Here is an 18,295-nt window from a genome sequence, read left to right on the forward strand (position 1 = left end):
AAGCTTAATTTTGGTAAACTGTAAATATTTCATGGACATGATGAGCTACAGTATGGCCTCCTTCAGGATAACATCATATAAATTGAAGTAGTTTGGCTTTTCGTCAACTCCGTCAGATGTCAACTCCATCAGAGTTTTTGTGATTTCTTTCAGTGAAATTGTTGTCAAATCTCACTTAAATGTGCAATTCATTCATTTTAATGTATTTTACATAAATTGCTTCACATGTTACATACTTCACATGTATAAAGTTTTTCATTTTACTCAGTTTGTCACCACCTTCAGTTCTGTGTCAAGTCCGTCAGATAGAGTTTTTGTTGTTTTTTGTTTTAAATAATATTTAATTTGTTTCTTGAGAAGCATTTGTCGGTAAAATGAGTGAAAATATCACGAATAGGGTATTTTAAAAATCATTTTATATTTATTTTGTCAGATGGTGATGACAAAGTTCTAGGCCAGGTCGATAAAAAATTTAATTTTTAAAAAAATGTTGCAACTGGAAGCCTGCACCTTAGCATCTTTACATTTCCTAAACATTATTTGTCATATTTGCATACATAAGGTTGAGAAACAATAAAAAAAGGGAAAATTAAAACCCATTTTGTCCCTATTCTCAAGAATCACTGATAGACATATTTTTAATTGACATTTAAAGTCAAATAGTTTATTCTTTTATATATATATATATATATATATATATATATATATAAGGAAAATAACATTTTTGTAATTCCATGGGTATCTCTTCAAAACATGCATTTTTGAAGAGAAAGAGAAACACCTTTTTATTTTTCGCACTTTTGATCAAGTTTAGCAACTTTTTAACATTTAAACTCGAAATCCATTTTTATGTAAACATAATACCAAGTACACTTTTTAACATTTTTGTGTTTTTCAGTAACAATCTTTTCTGTCTTTTCAATGACAGGTTGATGTTAGAGGTTGCAGTTAATTAAAAGATAGATCAGGCATTTTAATGTACTTTTTTCTCTAACAATATCACTTGGATTTGTCACTTTTTTAATATAATTTATTTAATAGGTATGAATGATAATGAATTTATTGTATTATCTCCAAGTAAATGGATGGAAAAACGTCACTGATCCATAAAATATACATGAATAGATTTATTTTAGTACTCATCAAATTCTGGAGAATGTTTCAGTTCATAAATATTTCTGTTGAAAGCATTAAAGACATATTTTTAGTCAGAATTGGTTTAAATAACTTTATTTCCTGTTGCCACATTAAAAGACCTTGTATTCTATGGAAATGTTGCTTCTTAGGATGGGTGTCTAATCATCTTAGATTTTAGATGGTAGAAGAAAATTAGAGGATTCGATACTGGAGCTTCTGAAGGAAAATACCAACCTTGTTAAACCGGTAGACGCCCAGGAAAATGACGTGTTTGACATCGCAGGGCTCATATTCCACTGAACTCCACTTCCAAACTACCCCATTCAGACATTTGAGATAATTGAACCAAGAAGTTGTGCTTCCTGTGTATTGTGTGTGTATATATTGTACATTTTAGTGAGTGAAAACAAAGAAATAAAGACCCTTAACAACACAGTACATGTCTTCATCTGATCGTTTATTGCTTCTCTCTGTTCCATCCCAACAACTCTCTCTCGTGCTTGGTACACAGCTCAGTTGGATGTTTCTCTCTTCTCTGAACATGTTAATAATCCTCATTAATCTCCCCCCCCAAAAAAATAACACTAATTCACAACACTACAATACACAAGATACTTAAGTTAGTTTATAATACACAGCTGGAAATGGTGAGGCATTGTCTTGTTGTGATTATATATTTTCTTTCTTTTCATTTATTTTTTTATTTTTTAAAACAAATGGAAGTCATTTTTCGTACACTTAATGAAGTGAATACAGCTGGCAGAAATTACTGTCCATAGGCAATGTGACATGTAATTGAAGGTAACACTGCCATGGTCCAACACACACACACACGCACACACGCACGCATACGCGTGCACACACACACACACACACACACACACACTCCCTTACATACACATGCAAATGCCCACGCACGTACAGATACACAGGGCATGGGCACACATGCAGCTACATGCATACACACTACGACGGTGGGATTTCACTAGCAGACATGATGAGAGCTCATCTCGACAGTTTTAACCAGAGGTTTCTCCTCATGTGAAACAAAATGCCTCGCTGACTGAGGGCCGGCTGAGGCTTTATATATACTGACAGAAAGGTGCAGAGAGGGGAGACACTGCAGCTATGGCAGACACGATAACACCCACAATACGAGAAGGGGACGAGACAGCACGAAGGCAGGAGGACGGAGGGACAGACAGAGAGCAGGAAGCCAGCGAGGTAGAGTGAAAGAAACAGAGCAGAGGGCGTGACTTCATGAATGCAGGTGTGTTTCAGTTCTTCTCCAGTGTTTTCTTTGGTCCATTTGCCCAGGATCTTTTTTTTTTTTCTTTTCTTTTTTTTCCTTTTTGTACGTTTTAAAAATTGTAGAGTGTTTTACTGATTTGTGTTTAGTTCAGACAAGGCCAATGTAGCGTTTGTGCATGTTTTGGTGGACATGTGTTGCTGAGATCAAAGCTCAGGTCGTCAAATTACACTCTCAAAGAGGAGGGTGCTCTTCGTCTCTGCAGCGGGCAGCAGCTTGGCCTCGCTTTCTGGCGCCAAGTACTCCAGGTGGTGTCTGCCCCAGATGGGGGTAGTTAGGTTTTGCCACCGCTGCAGGAGGGAAAGACAATAAAAACACGACAAGCTCTGAGTCAGGAAAATGTTCAAGCTTGTTGTATGTCCAAAGAGCCAGAATTATTCAAATGTATCATTAACTGAAAGTCCCAAAAAAAGATAATCTCACCTCCCGCAGAGGTCCTTTGCATCGCAGCAGCTTGTAGAGAACAGTAAGAGGAATACAGAGCATAGAAGAAAGAGCCAGTGCCCACCCAAGTGCTTCTCCCCATACAGGGTAGGTGTACACCGTGTTGTAGGTGAGAGGTTGGTAGTTCACCACGTGGAAGAGGAACACTGCCTGCATAAACACATGAAACCCCATTAGGTTAATACAAACCGGCAAAGTCAAATAGAAAGGGTCCGAAGCCTCACATACCACGCAGACGAAAGGCGTGATGTAGGACCAGCACCACTTCATGTAGGGTAAGGGCTGATAGCCAATCATACGAGCCACGTCATCCATGAAACGGTCTGCGCCTGAGAAGTGGGACACGAGGACGTCGTTTTGAACCGGCCAGCTGCGTAGTTTCTGTTGAGTCTGCTGCAAGGAATTAACTCACCATAAACCCATGCGATCACAACACACTCCCAGAAGGCCTGCCACAGCAAAGTCATGCCGCTGGCGGAGTAGTAGTCAAAAATTTGGAACACATACATCCCTCCCTGACGGAAAACAGAAAGAGCATTCAGAATCTATTCACTGAATTACTTCATTTACTTTTATCCAGTACATTATTAATCTGCTCTTAATATTTTAATGAAACTTTATGATGACCTTTTAATGTAACTTTCTTACCATCACAGTAAGTTATGATAAAAAATAAATAAATTTAAAAAAAAATACATTCAAAACCCTTTCTGTACCTCTGTGACCATGGACAAGTCAATAAGGAAGCAGATGATGCAGCAGATGGCAGCAACTACTTCTCGTCTCAATGAGGAAAGGGCAGATTTAGGAGGCAGCATGTCCATGAGTCCTGTTATCAGGCCTTCCACCCCTACGAACTGAACAATAGAGAAGATAGGAGAAAAGTTCACGAGAATCTAGTAGACAACACAGTGGCATAGAGGCGTTTGGAAGTTTTCTACGTTATTACCTGTGGAAGGCATTCGTCAGATAACGATATCAGAAAGTTATAATTTCAAAACTGCTAAAAAAGTTCTGACTCTCCCGACAGATTGAAGTGTTTTTAAATGAGATGCCAAAGGAAGGGCTGAAGTGACTGGAGCGTTCGCTGGCCGTACTTTTCCCCTCACTTGCAAAGAAAAACAGGCAAATAAAGCTGACTGAAAATATCTCCAGTCCAAAAGAACAGATACATTCATGGTGTGGAAACTAAATGAGCCACCCATCACTCTCAAGGTAAAACTACAGTCTCTTTAAAGCCCACAAATAGCTCTATCCAAGAAAACAGCTTGAGTAATTAGCCAGCTGTTATCCCTGTGTTCAGAGCCACGGCTGCTTCAATACACAAACAGCAAAAGACAACAGGCTAAATTTAAAGGTTGTTTATTGAAGGTTTTCACTTTGTATATATTTTTATGGCTTTTAGTTCCAGTTGAGCAGAATATTTTAGCTTACTGATCAACAACTGGGTTTTATTTTATTCATGCCAATAGTTATTTTGTCTGGCTATGTTTCACTGCTTTCATTATCTTTTTGTAGTTTGCATGTTTTACTGATTCGTTTACAGCAATTAGTCACTTATTCTTTTAAATGTAAGGTAGCGCGGAGTACCTTTTACTAACAATCCAAACCCAAAATACAATAATTAAATATTATATTGTGTTATAAAAGCACCATAAGCAACAGCAGGAATAAAAACAGCTTTTCTGAATTACGTAAAATCAATTAGATTGTGATATATCTTGTTCACATTTTTTATGCATAAAGCGCTTTTTTAAATGACGTTACAGCACTATTTAATAAACTTCAGGAGAAATTAGTAAGAATCTCAAACCAGCCCATGCCTGTCTGGAAGCAACAACATCAGGTTCAGACTCAAAGCATCTTTTTTTTTTTTCTTTAATCAAGAAGTTAATATGAAGTGTTACAGCGAACACCGAGTTCTTTGTTTCTAACAGACTGCTGCATGAATCCGCTCACTGCTCAGTGTTCCCGTCAAACCGCAGATGTTCAATCTTACTGAAAAAGTGCTTTATACACTGGAGATTTGAATGGCATCCCTTTCCAGTCTCCTCGTGCAACAATGTATTTATGGACGCTTGCAGGAAAATAGTTTGGCTTTCAAAATAGAACATCAAACTTGCAGCACGTTCTTGGGCAACGTGGCATTGGCAGACGGAGAAAGAGAAAACTAAAACAAAAGGACAAGAAATGAGGACAAGAATGGAAAGTGAGAGTAAGTGAATGGGTCTGAGAGCAGACAGACACTCTCTGTGTGAATCAGACAGAAGTTTCATTGAGAAATCTCCGGACTGGTAGACAATAGATGTAGGCCTTGGCTCAAACAGGAACATAGCAAAGAGGGTGCAAAGAAACGCCGTAGATGTGGTGTGTTTAAGTCGTTTGGAAGTGAGTCAGAAAAAGGCAGAAAATAAAAAAAGTGTCTGAGCTACATTGTGGATGAATGATTGTAATACCCAAATCATATTCATGCATGTTTTTGTGCGTTTGGGGATGCACTTGAACCAAGTTTTTTCAGGGTGAAATTATTATACAAAACACAACCTCAATTCATTTCTCATATGTTTTTGAACTTATTTAGATTAGGGAATGATGTTCTGAGATCTTTTAGCCAACTTTAAGCTGTAAGGGATTTCTTGATTCTGCAGGTCAACCAGAAATCAGGTTTCATAACTTAATAATGGACATGGTGTCACTTGGGCCAGGTTAGTCTAGATATATTTATACTAAATCATCATTTCAAACATGTATCTTTTAACCTTAGTTATTATTGTCTGATACTGAAGTACTCATCATTTGAAACCTTTAACTGTGGATATAAAAGGAGAATCAGAATAAATTTGTAAGAGGATAAAAGCTTTTTGTCACCACAACATAGACACCTTTGACTGTATAATTTAGCAGTCACATGATTGTGTGAATTGGAGAAAAACTGGAGAAAATGCACTGTTAAATTAACAGTGAATTGTGAATTGACACCCAGTTTTTGTTTTTAAAACTCCCTGAAGCTGAATGTTTCCAATAATTCCACCCTGGATCAAGAATAGCTTAAAGTCTTCCTTAAAGTCGCAGAATTACTACGACAATTATATCTGTGGTGCATTTGTGCAAACGTTTCAAACTGGATGCACTTTAAATTTAAATAGAGTCGCAGTGTCAGGATAAGACGTTGAACTCAGTTCCCTCTGAGCTAACGTCTTTCGCCAAGGTCAAGTCTCAGCATTACCTGACTGTCCAGGCCCAGTACGAGTAACATGAAGAAAAACAGCGCTGCCCAAAGCGGTGCCAGAGGCATCAGAGTCACAGCCTTGGGGTAGGCTATGAAAGCCAGGCCTGGGCCTGCACACAGAGAAACACAGTTAGAATGACAAAACCCTTCGATACTGAGAGTGACTCATAACTGATGAGGTGGACTCACCACTCTCAGCCACCTTACTGATGTCTACTCCCTGTTCTGCAGCCATGAAGCCCAGAGCAGAGAACACAACGAAGCCAGCAAAAAAACTGGTTCCACTGTTGATAAGAGCCAGGACAAATGCATCCCTGCAGGGAAACGCAAAAAAAGCAAAAAAACAAAAAAAAACAAATCAAAACAACAATTACACAAAGAAAAAAAAAACATGTGGGGAAAATATGTCAGAGCATATGACGTAACGTAGGCTTATGTAACACACTCAAGACAGACCCAAGCAAAGAGGAGACAGCCTGGGTAAATTAGAGATCAATAGCAATTTCTCTGAAATACATAGCTGTCTTAGATGGCATGTAGCAAGGAGAGCTAATGCCTCCGACTGCCAGATAAGTTGCACTTCAAATCTATATTTCCAGTTTGTGTGCTATTAGAAGCAGTCATGTGAGTTAAGTGACTCATGCTGGAGTATGCTCTCTGTTGGAAACACTGAGGTACACTTCAGAATCTAAAAAAACGTGTCTGTTTTTGGACTTCTACGCAACTATAAGTCCAACTGTATTGGGGTCTACAGTAGCACAACTCCACTCGGATATGAGGAATGTATAAACAACATCTGCACTGGTTGCTGTAATATTGTTTCATGGTAATGTTCATGAGCACCCTCCTCTATGGGAAAATGTCAACAGCCTCTAGGAATCAATTTTCCTTCCCCAGTGCGTTTTTTTTTTTTTTTTTTTTGCTCTTTCCACAAGCGCTTCTGTGACTTTTTCCTGTAAACAAACAGAAGCAAACACCTTGAATCCCTCTGAGTAGAGACTGTCTGAGAATGTGTGCCGTAATCCCGATTTATTACAGCACAGCATTCAAACAAGGACGAAAGAAAATTCTTTGAAACCAAATGGAGCTCAGTTCAGGGAAATTGATTGCTTTATTTCTTATTAACGAAAAGACGGCATTAAAATAGTTTGAACAGCAGCTGCCTTCCAGTCATTACGGCTAATGTGTTCATTTTCAAGGTACCCTGTCAAATGGTTCCGAACAACACTGTTAACAGGTCGATAGAGCGTTATTTTTGAAGCGCCATGGCAAACATACCATTAAAGAAAGCTGTTGCCTGGAAAGGCATGTGTACCTATTGAACTTTTTCACATTATGCCCTATTGCAATTAGGGATTGCAGTGTCCTTCATGGCAATTTGCTGTGACAGAACAAGACAGAGCGGTGCATAATTGTGAAGAGGAAGAAAGTTTCTTCAAATTTCTTTGCATTATATTTAGCTGACTTTTCATAAAGGAAATCCTGTGCAACCAACTGCTTTCAGAAATCACTCAAATAGCAAACATACATTAGTTGTGAGTAAGAATAGACCCAAGTGTCCTTTGAAGACCCCAGGGCTTTGTAAGANAAAAAAAAAAAAAAAAAAGGGCCACTGCTCATCAACCTGAATACATCATTGCCACTGTTAAAAGTTGGTAGTGGCAGTATTATGATGTGAGGAAAAACAGATACAGAGCTGAAGAAAAGATGGATTAAGCTAACTTCAGGATAATCCTTGAACAAAAACCTGTTAGAGGCTCTTAATCACCTGAGATTCAGTTCACCATCCAGCACAAGTAAACTAAACACCGAGCCAGAGCTACAATGCAATGATTTAGACCAAAGTGTATTTGTGTGCTAGAAAGTCACAGTTCAAACCTAAACTGAGAATCTGTGGGAAAATGTTAAAATTGCTGTTCAAAGACAGGTTCTCCATAAATCTTACTGAACCTGAGCACAAAATAATTGGGGAACGTTTTAGTCTTTACATGAGCAGTGGTGGTGGAGAGATACAAAGACTTGCAGCTGTGATAGCAGCATGAGGTGATTCTACACTCGATGGAGTCAGGAAGGCTAAAAATAAATGCACACCACAGTTTTTTCATTTCTATCCGTAAACGTGACAAAAAAAAACATATTTATTTTTCTTTCATTACTATTCACCTTTATTTGCATTGTTTAGTTGACATCACAATAAATACTATAAAGTTTGTTATTGTAAAGTGAAAAATGTGAAAAAGTTCAACGCAGATAGAAAAGTTTTCGAAAACACTGCGTTTCCTGACCTGTTGCATGTGTGAGAGCTAACATTTACCATAACAGAACATGATCTTGTAACTTCCAACTACAGTTAAAGAAGAAAAGAAAATGTCTACCAGCAAAATATTTATGAAATCCCTTTTTTATGAGCATTCCAAATGTGCAGGCTGTGTTGTGAGATTTACCTCAGAGGTCCACACTACTATTCCAGAATTATGCAACTATTGCTCAATGTCACAAACGTTGCTGAAACATGTGACAGCGCATGCAGCAAACCAAAATGAAGCCATATTTGGACAGAACTTTACGCACACTTTCAGGAAAACTATAGGAGAAATATTCTTTAAGTTGGAGCAGTCTGCCCAGAAGCATTTTACATTTCATTTATTCTTCGAACGCATTACCAAGTTTAGTATTTATAACACCCATAGAACAGTGAACACATTACGTAATAAGACACTGGAAGACCAAATGAGAGTGAATTGGGAGGAAAAGTAAGGTCATCACTTCTTTTTCAAAGTGTCCTCTTTTCAGAATCAGCGGTGTCTGGATTTTATGCCGTGTAAAAACTCACTGGTAACAGTTGTTATGGAAGCGGTTGTAGCTGCCCAGTGCAGTTAGGGCACCAAGTCCGATGGCATAGGAGAAGAAAATCTGAGTGCCAGCATCAATCCACACCTATCATGGAAAATTAAAAGACTATTTCCAACGATCCTGATCCATTCATTAAAAAGTCTGTGTTTGTTCAAACTCTTTTATATTACTTGGTTTCTGGACAGTAAAACAGAAAAAAGCGTGTAATGGAAGAATGTTACCTGTGCTTCTCCCAGTTTGGACCAGTCTGGTTTTAGGTAGTAAACAATTCCATCCAGAGCTCCAGGTAGGGTGACTCCATGAGCCAGAAGAACCACCAGAACCAAGTAGGGGAACAGAGCTGTGAAGTACACAACCTAAACAAATCGCACATAAAAAAAAAGAGCTTCAGGTGCACTTCTTTACAATCTGACACTAATTGATTTTTGATTGCTGATGTGCAAGGAAGTCCTAATACTACATGACTTTGATTAGTACTTAGGTGTAGCTTGTTGAACAATATTTTATTTAGAGATGCCCAAGAAAAGGAGGCTAACTGCAAATAAACAGCACACTTTTCTCAGCGGTTAAACAATGTTCTATTATCTTTCCACTTCACTATGTTGCTCTAGTACTAAAAGATTTCAGCATGGCAAAATGTGGAAATATTTAAAGGTTTTGAAAACTTTTGAAACTTAAAAAAAATATAAAGGATAGAGTTAATTTGGTTCAATTCCTTTGAGCTATTGTAGAATGGTTCTTGTCACTTCGACTGGGTGATTACCTGCTTTTGCAAATACTCAAAGCACAAGCAGAAGCAGATTATGCACTTCCTTTAGGAGATATGTAAGGGACTCTGGCGGGTTACTGAGAAGAAAAGGTGGCCTGTTGATGGAAACCCAGAAAACACGGACACTCCCTGCAACAGTGGGTGTTTCGGTACACCTTTTCTGAAAGTTCTCTGTGTCAAGTTATTATAAGGAGGCCGCTCCCAGTCACCATGTAAAAGTGTGAGTCTGGTGGGAGTAAAATAGTGAAAGAGCACAGTTTGTCTTGGTCTGAGGTAAACATGGGCAGGAAAAGCCCCCTTTGAGCTTGCAAACATGTACATAGTGGAAAGGCAATAAGCAGCTTACAGCAGGTCGGTTCAATCTGATTCATTATTTTTACTCTCCCTCTATAAGCTTTAGCTGCTGTGGGAGTCACAAGAATTTACATTTCTACATGTTACAAAATGAAGATTTATGGCCACGTTTTGAAGAAAATAAAAACAAGAAGTAGCTAAGTGTTTGCTCAGATTACATTCTAAGAAATACTTGGGGATCATCAAATGACTTTCAGAAATAGGGAAGCATTCTAAGGAAGTTCTTTCATTTCAGTCCAGAGCCCTCCTCTATGCTAAAGCTGATTTGGAGCTGAGAAGGGAAAAAACGCTGCAGTTACTTTCCCTTTCGCATTCCCAGCAAATGTTTGTGTGTGCCTTTCATACAGCCTGCCAATGAGGCTATAAATAATAATCTGGTTTATGTAAACCTAAATAATGACGCGTGATGCTAGGTAGGTGTTAGCATTTTGCCTCTACATAAGACATTACCTTGCCAGTAGATTTCACTCCTTTCCATATGCAGAAGTAAACGATGACCCAGGTGGCTATGAGACACAGCACCATCTCATAGCAGATCACGCCGGGTTCATGCAGGCCTCCAGAGAGACGGAGCACTTTACGTCTGGAAAGGAAAGCAGGAGACTGATTCGGGGCTAAATTAGGCAAATAAACAAAACAGAATGATTTCAAAAGTATATTCACAGCGAAACAACTCAAACACTGTGATTGAACTGAGCTGTGTTTTTCCAAATCAAATTACTAGTTTGGCTTGCAAATTGAGAAAAACACAGAGACATCAAATATACAAAACGAATTTCAAATGAGGAAACTGTAACTTTGTTCATGTCTTTGTTTGGCTTCAGTTTCTAAATTTCGTCACGCTCAAGTGAGGGATCTAAACCTACTCCCAGAACTCGATGACCGGGGAGCGCAGACCCTCAGCCTCCATGCAGCTGTTATTGATCAGGAGAAGGGAGGTCAGGTTCAGCGGGGGCAGGGTGGACGAGAGGTTGGAGGGGGAGGCAGCAGGCGTCGGCAGAGCGCTGCGGTTGTGGCAGGCGCGTCGGAAGTCCTGTGTGCAGTTGGGGGTGTTCCAAGGGTGTCCGCAGGTGGCCCACGGCAGTGGGTCAGTGAAAGAGTGGAAGAAATAGTAGAGGCCCCACACCAGTATCATGATGTAGTAGGTATTACAGAAAAACACAATCACCATCGATGCTAGTCCCAGACCTAGAGAAGAGAGGAAAGCGTTTGATTCCCTCAGCAGAACTGAGTATCAGACTTCACCAGAGAATTACTGAGAAGTATTTACCCTTAAAAAGCGGAGCGATGTTCCACGCAGAGACTCCTCCTTGCTTCATGAACTGGCCCAGTGCGATCTCCAGGAAGAAGACAGGGATTCCCCCAATGAACACGATCAGCAAGTAGGGGATCAGGAAAACCCCTGAAAAACACAAATTCACGCAGACTATTTAATGCATCTCCTTTTTTCTGTACCGCCCGTTGGTTTTAGGTGCTAAAAGGACCCGCCTGTAACAGTATGTCAATTTGTAGTCACCTTTGGGAAACAAAGCAGTACACTGACCCACAGCTAAGTTCAGTAGTTACCAGAACAATTCATTGTAGCGCAAAGTTCATGTTTTATTTTTTGAGCTTTTAACCTCTGTGTTTTAGTAAACGTGCTGGATTTGGAACTATTAGCAGTCCTTTGGAAACCACAGAGTTAAAGTGAGGATCTACATCAGTGCATGTCTGAAGGGCCGAAGTCCTGGAACTTTTAGGCGTCTCTCTGCTTCAGCACATCTGGCTCCAGTATTAGCTCATTAGCAGAGCTCTGTAGAGCCAGACTGCATGCTAGTGAGGAAGGTCTATTGTTTAATCCAAGTGTGAAGGACAAGGGACTCATCTAAAAGTTGCAGGACTCTGCAACCTTGAGATATGCAGTTTGAGACCACTGGTCTACATTATCTAGAGCAGGGGTGCCCAAGTCCAGTCCTCGAGAGCTACCATCCTGCAAGTTTTAGAAATATCCTTACTCCAACAGACCGGGATCAGCTCTACAGAGGCCTGATAACGAGCCATTCATTTGATTCAGGTGTGTTGAAGCAGGGATGCATCTGAAAGTTGCAGGATGGTAGCTCTCGAGGACTGGACTTGGGCACCCCTGATCTAGGGAATACACACACAGGAACTTATATTTATAGTTAGCAAAGCTAATCACAAGCATACAATGATAAAGAATGTTTCCAATGTCACACCCAAAATATTTGGTGTTTTTTTTTATTTTTTTTTTATGAGCAACACATCGCTTTACAGTGTCTGCTCTCATCTCTGTTCCTAATATAATTACATATTGGGAATTCAAAGCAGGAAGGCTAGAAATAAGTATTTTCTTTTGATCGCTGTTAAGTTGCTGAAGATGATAAAGAGAAATTGGAAGTTGGCAGAAACTAGTTTTGGCAGGCCAAAGTTTGGAAAAAAAAAATGCAACAAGACACCAGTAAGAAATTATTTATTTATGTCTGTATTATTATATATCAGAGATTGGGAAAGTGTTTTCATTTTCTACTCCAAAGAAATACAAATTGTAGGAAAGACAGGCGCATTGGCAGAAACAAAGTCTAATGCTAAAAGTAAAAACCAGGTTTAAGGTTTTAGGGACAACTTGGAGTTAAGAGGTAAGAAAAGACAAAATATGTGAAATCCATGGAGGACAGACCAGATGTTCTGTGTGAAATAACCACAATGTCTCCCTTTTTCACAAGTGTTTTTGACACATTAGTAGAGTACGGTATCAGACTTCGACTTGGAAGCTGCAAGGTGACAAGGCAGAAAAAGGAGACGATACGAGGACAATCGACAGGAAGCCGAGACATGTAGAACTTGGTTGCGCTAATGGCTTTCTGCGTTGTGCTAATCCCTCTTTTTGGATTCTTATACTGCAGCACAAGTGTGAGCTGATCAGCGGAAGGGGGGAGAAACCCACAGAAATGTGGCATGAGCCATTCAAATCACTGAATGGAATTTCAACCACTTGGTTTTGTTAATAACAGAGGCGAGCGATGCCAACATAGTGCGCAGATGGGAGGGAGTCACATGATGGCGATGACGCAGAGCAGAAAGAGGCCGAGAAGAAAGGAGGGAAAGATGGATAGATTACATGAGAGGCAAGCAGGGAACTGGGACAGCGCTACGGAGCTCTGACAGAGAGCAACAAAATAAATATCACACACCGAAGCAACGACTTTGCTCTGTCACTTGACAGCCTCTTTCTTTTTTAAATGCCGTTTCTCTGAGAGAAGGGAGCTCTAGCCAAATAAGGAAACATTTGCAAGTCAAAGAGAGAAAAGGGTTGGGAGAGCAGGAGAGAGAAAGACACAGAAGCCTGCGCTGACATATCTCAACATATTGTTCAAATTATCAAGTCGCAGGCTTCTGACAGGCTTAAATAAATCCTCTGTAATCCTAAGAGGACGAGACACATTGGCTGATTTACAGAGAAACATCTGATTTGTAGGGGATTACTTACATAATTTTACACTGGTTTAGTCTTTTAGTGTTTCACGCAGGCGGCTTTTTTGCTTCATTTACAAACAGGTGTTGGAGGAAACTTTTGCTGTACAACGAAATGTAATCGATCAAGTTGTCGCTCCGCCCTCGAGTTGGTCAAGGGCGCAGCGACTGTCGCAGATGAGAACGTGCTGACGCCGAGAGGACGAATGGACGGGCTATTACGTAACACATCCATACGCCTCCCTATGCTGGAAGAGAACACCTCTGTACGCATCAGGACTGCAGCACAGGCGCGCAGGAGGCGCACTGTGTAAGGCTGAGTATTGTTATATGATACCAGTAGGTGGGTATCAGCGTTACTGGTCACAAGACACACACACACACACACACACGAGGGAGGGCGGTGTTATCACACAATCAGCTTTATTTCAATGAAGCACCTCGTAAAAAAAAACTGAAAAGTGGGTAGGGCAGCGATAAAGAAAAATCAAGGGCAAAAGTCGTAGTGAGGTGAGGTAACTCTTGGGCAAAGTGACTTACTTTACCAACCTGACATAATCCCGATCGAAGGCGTGATAGGGAAACGAAAGCAGGACAAACGCAGCTGGACTATTTGTTCTAAGCCCGACCGTTAAGTAGCGGCTGGCTATAATAAATAAAGAATCACGTGGAGGCTGAGCTTTAGAGCTACGTGTTCAAAGGCACGCAGGCCTTTCTAGACCTGCCCTTACAGGACTGTGGCTTACCATGTTGGCAACAAACCATACGTACTGTGTGAAGTGCACTTACAGATAAAGCTTCAGTTACTGAGTCTTCTTTTTCATGAAAATCCAATTTACGTACACAATAGGAAAGTTATATAACCTCACTTTTTGACTTGAAATGGACTAAACCTTCTCTTTACTACAGATCTGGTTACGGTTACCAAAATCATTTCTGCTTGCTAAAAGCTTGAATAATGAGCAAGAGATTTGCTTAGCCAATGTATTAAACAACTTTTGATACATATGCTTAGCATTTTCACTGTTTTAGGTATGCCTCTACAAGTATGACATAGATGACATGACATGTATGTAAATCTCTAGTTTTGACAGTATTTTGCCATTAAAATGACTCTAAGTCATTGGACCTACACTTATACTAAAGATTATTGATGCTCCAGGGTCATTTTAGATTAGAAATTATTTTCATTCAACTGAGAAGTTTGTTTCTGTTAGGAAAGGGGGGAAGCATCTCACAAAAGATAATAAAGCCCAACAAAAGCTACATCACTATATAAGTAAAAGTTTTTTATTTGCATTTGAATAAAACAGCATGTTGAATTTTTGCATACACTTCCCAAGAATCAGTTGAAAAATCTTTATTTGGTGTTATAGTAAAACCTTCTTAAAACTGGTGACTGGCTTTTTGCATGTTTCTACTGCTATTTTGATTATTTATCTTTGGTGATGACCTCCAAGTCTTTGAAGCTGGAAGGCCTCCTTGCTATCACCCTAATATTTAGCTCCAGATTCTTTATCAAATTCAAGATAGGATTCCGGCTGGGTCGCCCCAAAACACTCATATTACTTCCATCTAGAAGAAAAAAGACATTAACCGAACTCCACCAGCGATATGAATAATTCTGGGTGGTTTCACTCTGTTATGGATGTTTTGTTGTACTTGAGAAGCGCTGAAGAGGTCAGCATTTGTTTATTTATGTAACAGATCAGGGAAGCATTCAGGGCCTGCATTCAATTCCTTCTTTGTTTATGTCAGTTCCTCACCAACACAAAACAGACGGTTGGCAATGGCAGACACAAAGGAGAAGTCAGGCAGATGGAATTCCAAAATTTTTAAACTCAAACTGATAACGGACCAGATGATCCCACAAGGCTGTGCAAACCAACTGAATACCTACCAAAATAAAGATATTTGAATCACTCCATAGTAAAAAAGAAACTCTGGAACAAACAGAATTGTGTCTAAATCAATTCTAGGGTTTTAAATAATCTACTGTTGAAAGGGTTTTTAATTCACCTTAAGTATTCAGTCGACATACCATAGATTCCACCATGTCAATACTAATTACAGAAAGATGAAACAAAAATGTTTTCTGTGAAAAGCCTATCACAACCCAAAAATTCAAGAAATGTGTTAAATATGCAAAGCCCCAGAACTCAAAGCGAGTGCACTTTAACTCATAACTGTGGAATGACCTTCAATCCAAATGGTTAACAAGCTAATGTCGAACTCTTATGGAAGAAAGCTATGCAGATCAGATGATGACAAGGCTCATCAGGAATTGTGTTAATTGCACTGAGGAGTTGATTCTCATTAGGGAAACACACGGGGCAGAAACTGCTGAATAAGTTGGTGGAATGCAAGGGCTGCATTTTCCGTGTACAGCACCCAGCTGGACACTTTATCAAAAGTATGACTATCTTTAATCAAAGTGAGTTTAATTTGCATTACTTGTTTCCTTGTGGTTGTATTTCAACTGAACTGAACAGAAAGCACACGTACAAACACTCTGAACGGACCAAACACAGATGGAGATCATGAGGGAAATTTTAACATTTTCAGTTCTACACCTGATCATTTATTAGTTTGAAGTGGATTTACTGATAAAAATGAAAAACAGTCTTTATTTTCCCTTGCAAAGTACTCCTGTAATTCATTGAATATAAACTAATTTTCATTTTAAATAATCAATTTATGTGGAAAAAACACATAAGTCACTACAACATGATATAAATATAAGTGAAACGATTAACAGCGTGATCTAATATATATTTTTTTCTAGCAGCAGGCCTGTATTTTATATTATACAGCTCTGTGTGGGTGAGAACTCTCAACATGTCATATTAATAATCGGGTAAATTAACTCTGTGTCCTTTCATAAAACACTTTGATAGATACCACATTTAGCTTCCTGATTTTCTTCCTTTAAATGGTCCTAGACCAACCGGAGAAACATGTGAGCAATCAAATTTTGAAAAGCTTTTTATTCTATAACATTTAATTAGAGATCAGGCCTTCACTGATCTGTGCCAATTTCTGATGTTTTTTTATGTGTGAGTTGACAGTTTTGATTGTGGACGAGTTAAATTTTATTTCTTTTTGAAAGACTGATGTTTAGAGGATATTTTGTCTTCAGATTAACCTAATTTATTAAATGAAAAAAACAAAAAACAAAAAGAAAACCTGCTAATCCTAGAACAAAAAAATGTGCTGTTGGTTTTGTGGTAGATGTAGTGAGAAAATAAAGAAATGACATTATCCTCATTTGTTCCTGTGTATAAATGATGCATAGGGTCCTAATCATAATCTGATTATTACATAACTCAGTAACAAACCTTCAGCTAACAACCATGTCATTTCTAGACGTGTTTTATAGTGAAAACAGAAATGTGAGTGTCTAGATCTTTTTTGCATAAATGTATTTGACCTGACTCAAAGACTTGCTCATGCCGATTGGTGCAAAAATGTTAAATTAAATTAAATACTATGTAACATCATCCTGTTTTTATGAGCATTTCTAAATCTCAAGCTACTTCAAAGTTTCTGAAAGACAGTGCTGAGCATCAGACATGCTCAAGAAAGTCTTACCATGTCTGTATTTTCAGTGTGCATGTCTGTGTGCGCTCAAAGCAGAGACCTAGAGCGGCCTTTGAAGCTCACCTCCTCCGTTCTTGTAGCAGAGATAAGGGAACCGCCACACGTTGCCCAAGCCCACAGCGAATCCCACGCAGGACATGATGAAGTCCATCTGTCTGGTCCAGGTCTCTCGCTCTCCTTCCTGTCCCGCCACAGCCCCGTTCCCAGTCCCTGCTGCGGCCCCGTCCTGGGTCTGCGGCGGACCAGCCCCAACACCCTCTCCACACCCTTGGTCGGCACCAAGCACCGGCACCAGGGGACGAGCTGACCCCCCGCTCTCCTCCTCGGACAGGGCCCCTGCCTCCGTCTGGGAGACACTGATTTCATCTGAACACAGAGAGAGGGGTCAGATGACAAAGGAAAGGGAGATGGGGTGAGGTGAAGCAATGAATGGATCTGAAATGGATCTGTATGAGAGCTAGACCTGAATAAACCAGCAAAGGAGACTGTGACACATTCTACATCATCACAGATGACCCACTGTCTCTGAGACCACACATACAATGAATGGGAACTAAAGAGGCTTGATTCCCATTCATAAGCACATCTCGTCACAAACCTTCTGTGTCTTGCAATTTTATATTTCGAAGCTACCGGTACTGTGTTGGAGTGTACTGTGATCACTGATCCCTCCCCCGATGTTCATTCTCTGTCTGCGTCTCACAAGCGGCGTGATTGGTGTGCTGCAGCACACAAGCCCAGCAGAGCCACCTCGGCGCAGCTCCTCTGTTACTCATAAAGCTTTTGTTTCCTCTGTTTTACATAACCCACTAAATAAGGGTGAGGCCACGTCACTTTTCACCAGTGGCATTCCAGGATATGAGGAGTCAGACGCCCTGAGATGGATGCAAAGCGGGGCAGATGAATCCAGATCGGAGCAGTTTAAAGGGTGTGTGTGCGCGTGTGTATACGGATGAGGAGGGAGGAACAAATTGGGAGAAATTATTCAGGCATCAGCGTGGAAAGACGATGTCTTTGATTTGAGATGATTCATGTGAGGAAGAGCTGCGTGGCGTATTGTTAATTAAAAATAAATCAGCAGCCTGGTGGAGAATACAATGAGACATGATATATATATATATATATATAT

General features: G+C 39.8%; 1 protein-coding gene across 1 annotated transcript in view; it reads right to left on the reverse strand.

The window, feature by feature from the left end:
- Positions 1 to 1,575: 1,575 nt before the first annotated feature.
- LOC103141880 (sodium- and chloride-dependent creatine transporter 1) overlaps positions 1,576 to 18,295 on the reverse strand; it is a 17,723-nt gene continuing 1,003 nt past the window's right edge. The window contains exons 2-14 of the mRNA XM_007557694.2: positions 17,230 to 17,532; positions 11,366 to 11,497; positions 10,962 to 11,283; positions 10,546 to 10,678; positions 9,194 to 9,328; positions 8,953 to 9,056; positions 6,309 to 6,433; positions 6,117 to 6,229; positions 3,607 to 3,747; positions 3,303 to 3,405; positions 3,119 to 3,219; positions 2,870 to 3,040; positions 1,576 to 2,736 (exon numbers count right to left, since the gene is read on the reverse strand). Of these exons, the coding sequence (XP_007557756.1) occupies positions 2,608 to 2,736; positions 2,870 to 3,040; positions 3,119 to 3,219; positions 3,303 to 3,405; positions 3,607 to 3,747; positions 6,117 to 6,229; positions 6,309 to 6,433; positions 8,953 to 9,056; positions 9,194 to 9,328; positions 10,546 to 10,678; positions 10,962 to 11,283; positions 11,366 to 11,497; positions 17,230 to 17,532 (2,012 nt within the window). The 3' untranslated portion in view covers positions 1,576 to 2,607. The remainder of the gene's footprint in view (positions 2,737 to 2,869; positions 3,041 to 3,118; positions 3,220 to 3,302; positions 3,406 to 3,606; positions 3,748 to 6,116; positions 6,230 to 6,308; positions 6,434 to 8,952; positions 9,057 to 9,193; positions 9,329 to 10,545; positions 10,679 to 10,961; positions 11,284 to 11,365; positions 11,498 to 17,229; positions 17,533 to 18,295) is intronic.

This window comes from Poecilia formosa, unplaced genomic scaffold (assembly GCF_000485575.1).
Source record: "Poecilia formosa unplaced genomic scaffold, Poecilia_formosa-5.1.2 Scaffold90, whole genome shotgun sequence".
Classification (NCBI taxonomy): domain Eukaryota; kingdom Metazoa; phylum Chordata; class Actinopteri; order Cyprinodontiformes; family Poeciliidae; genus Poecilia; species Poecilia formosa.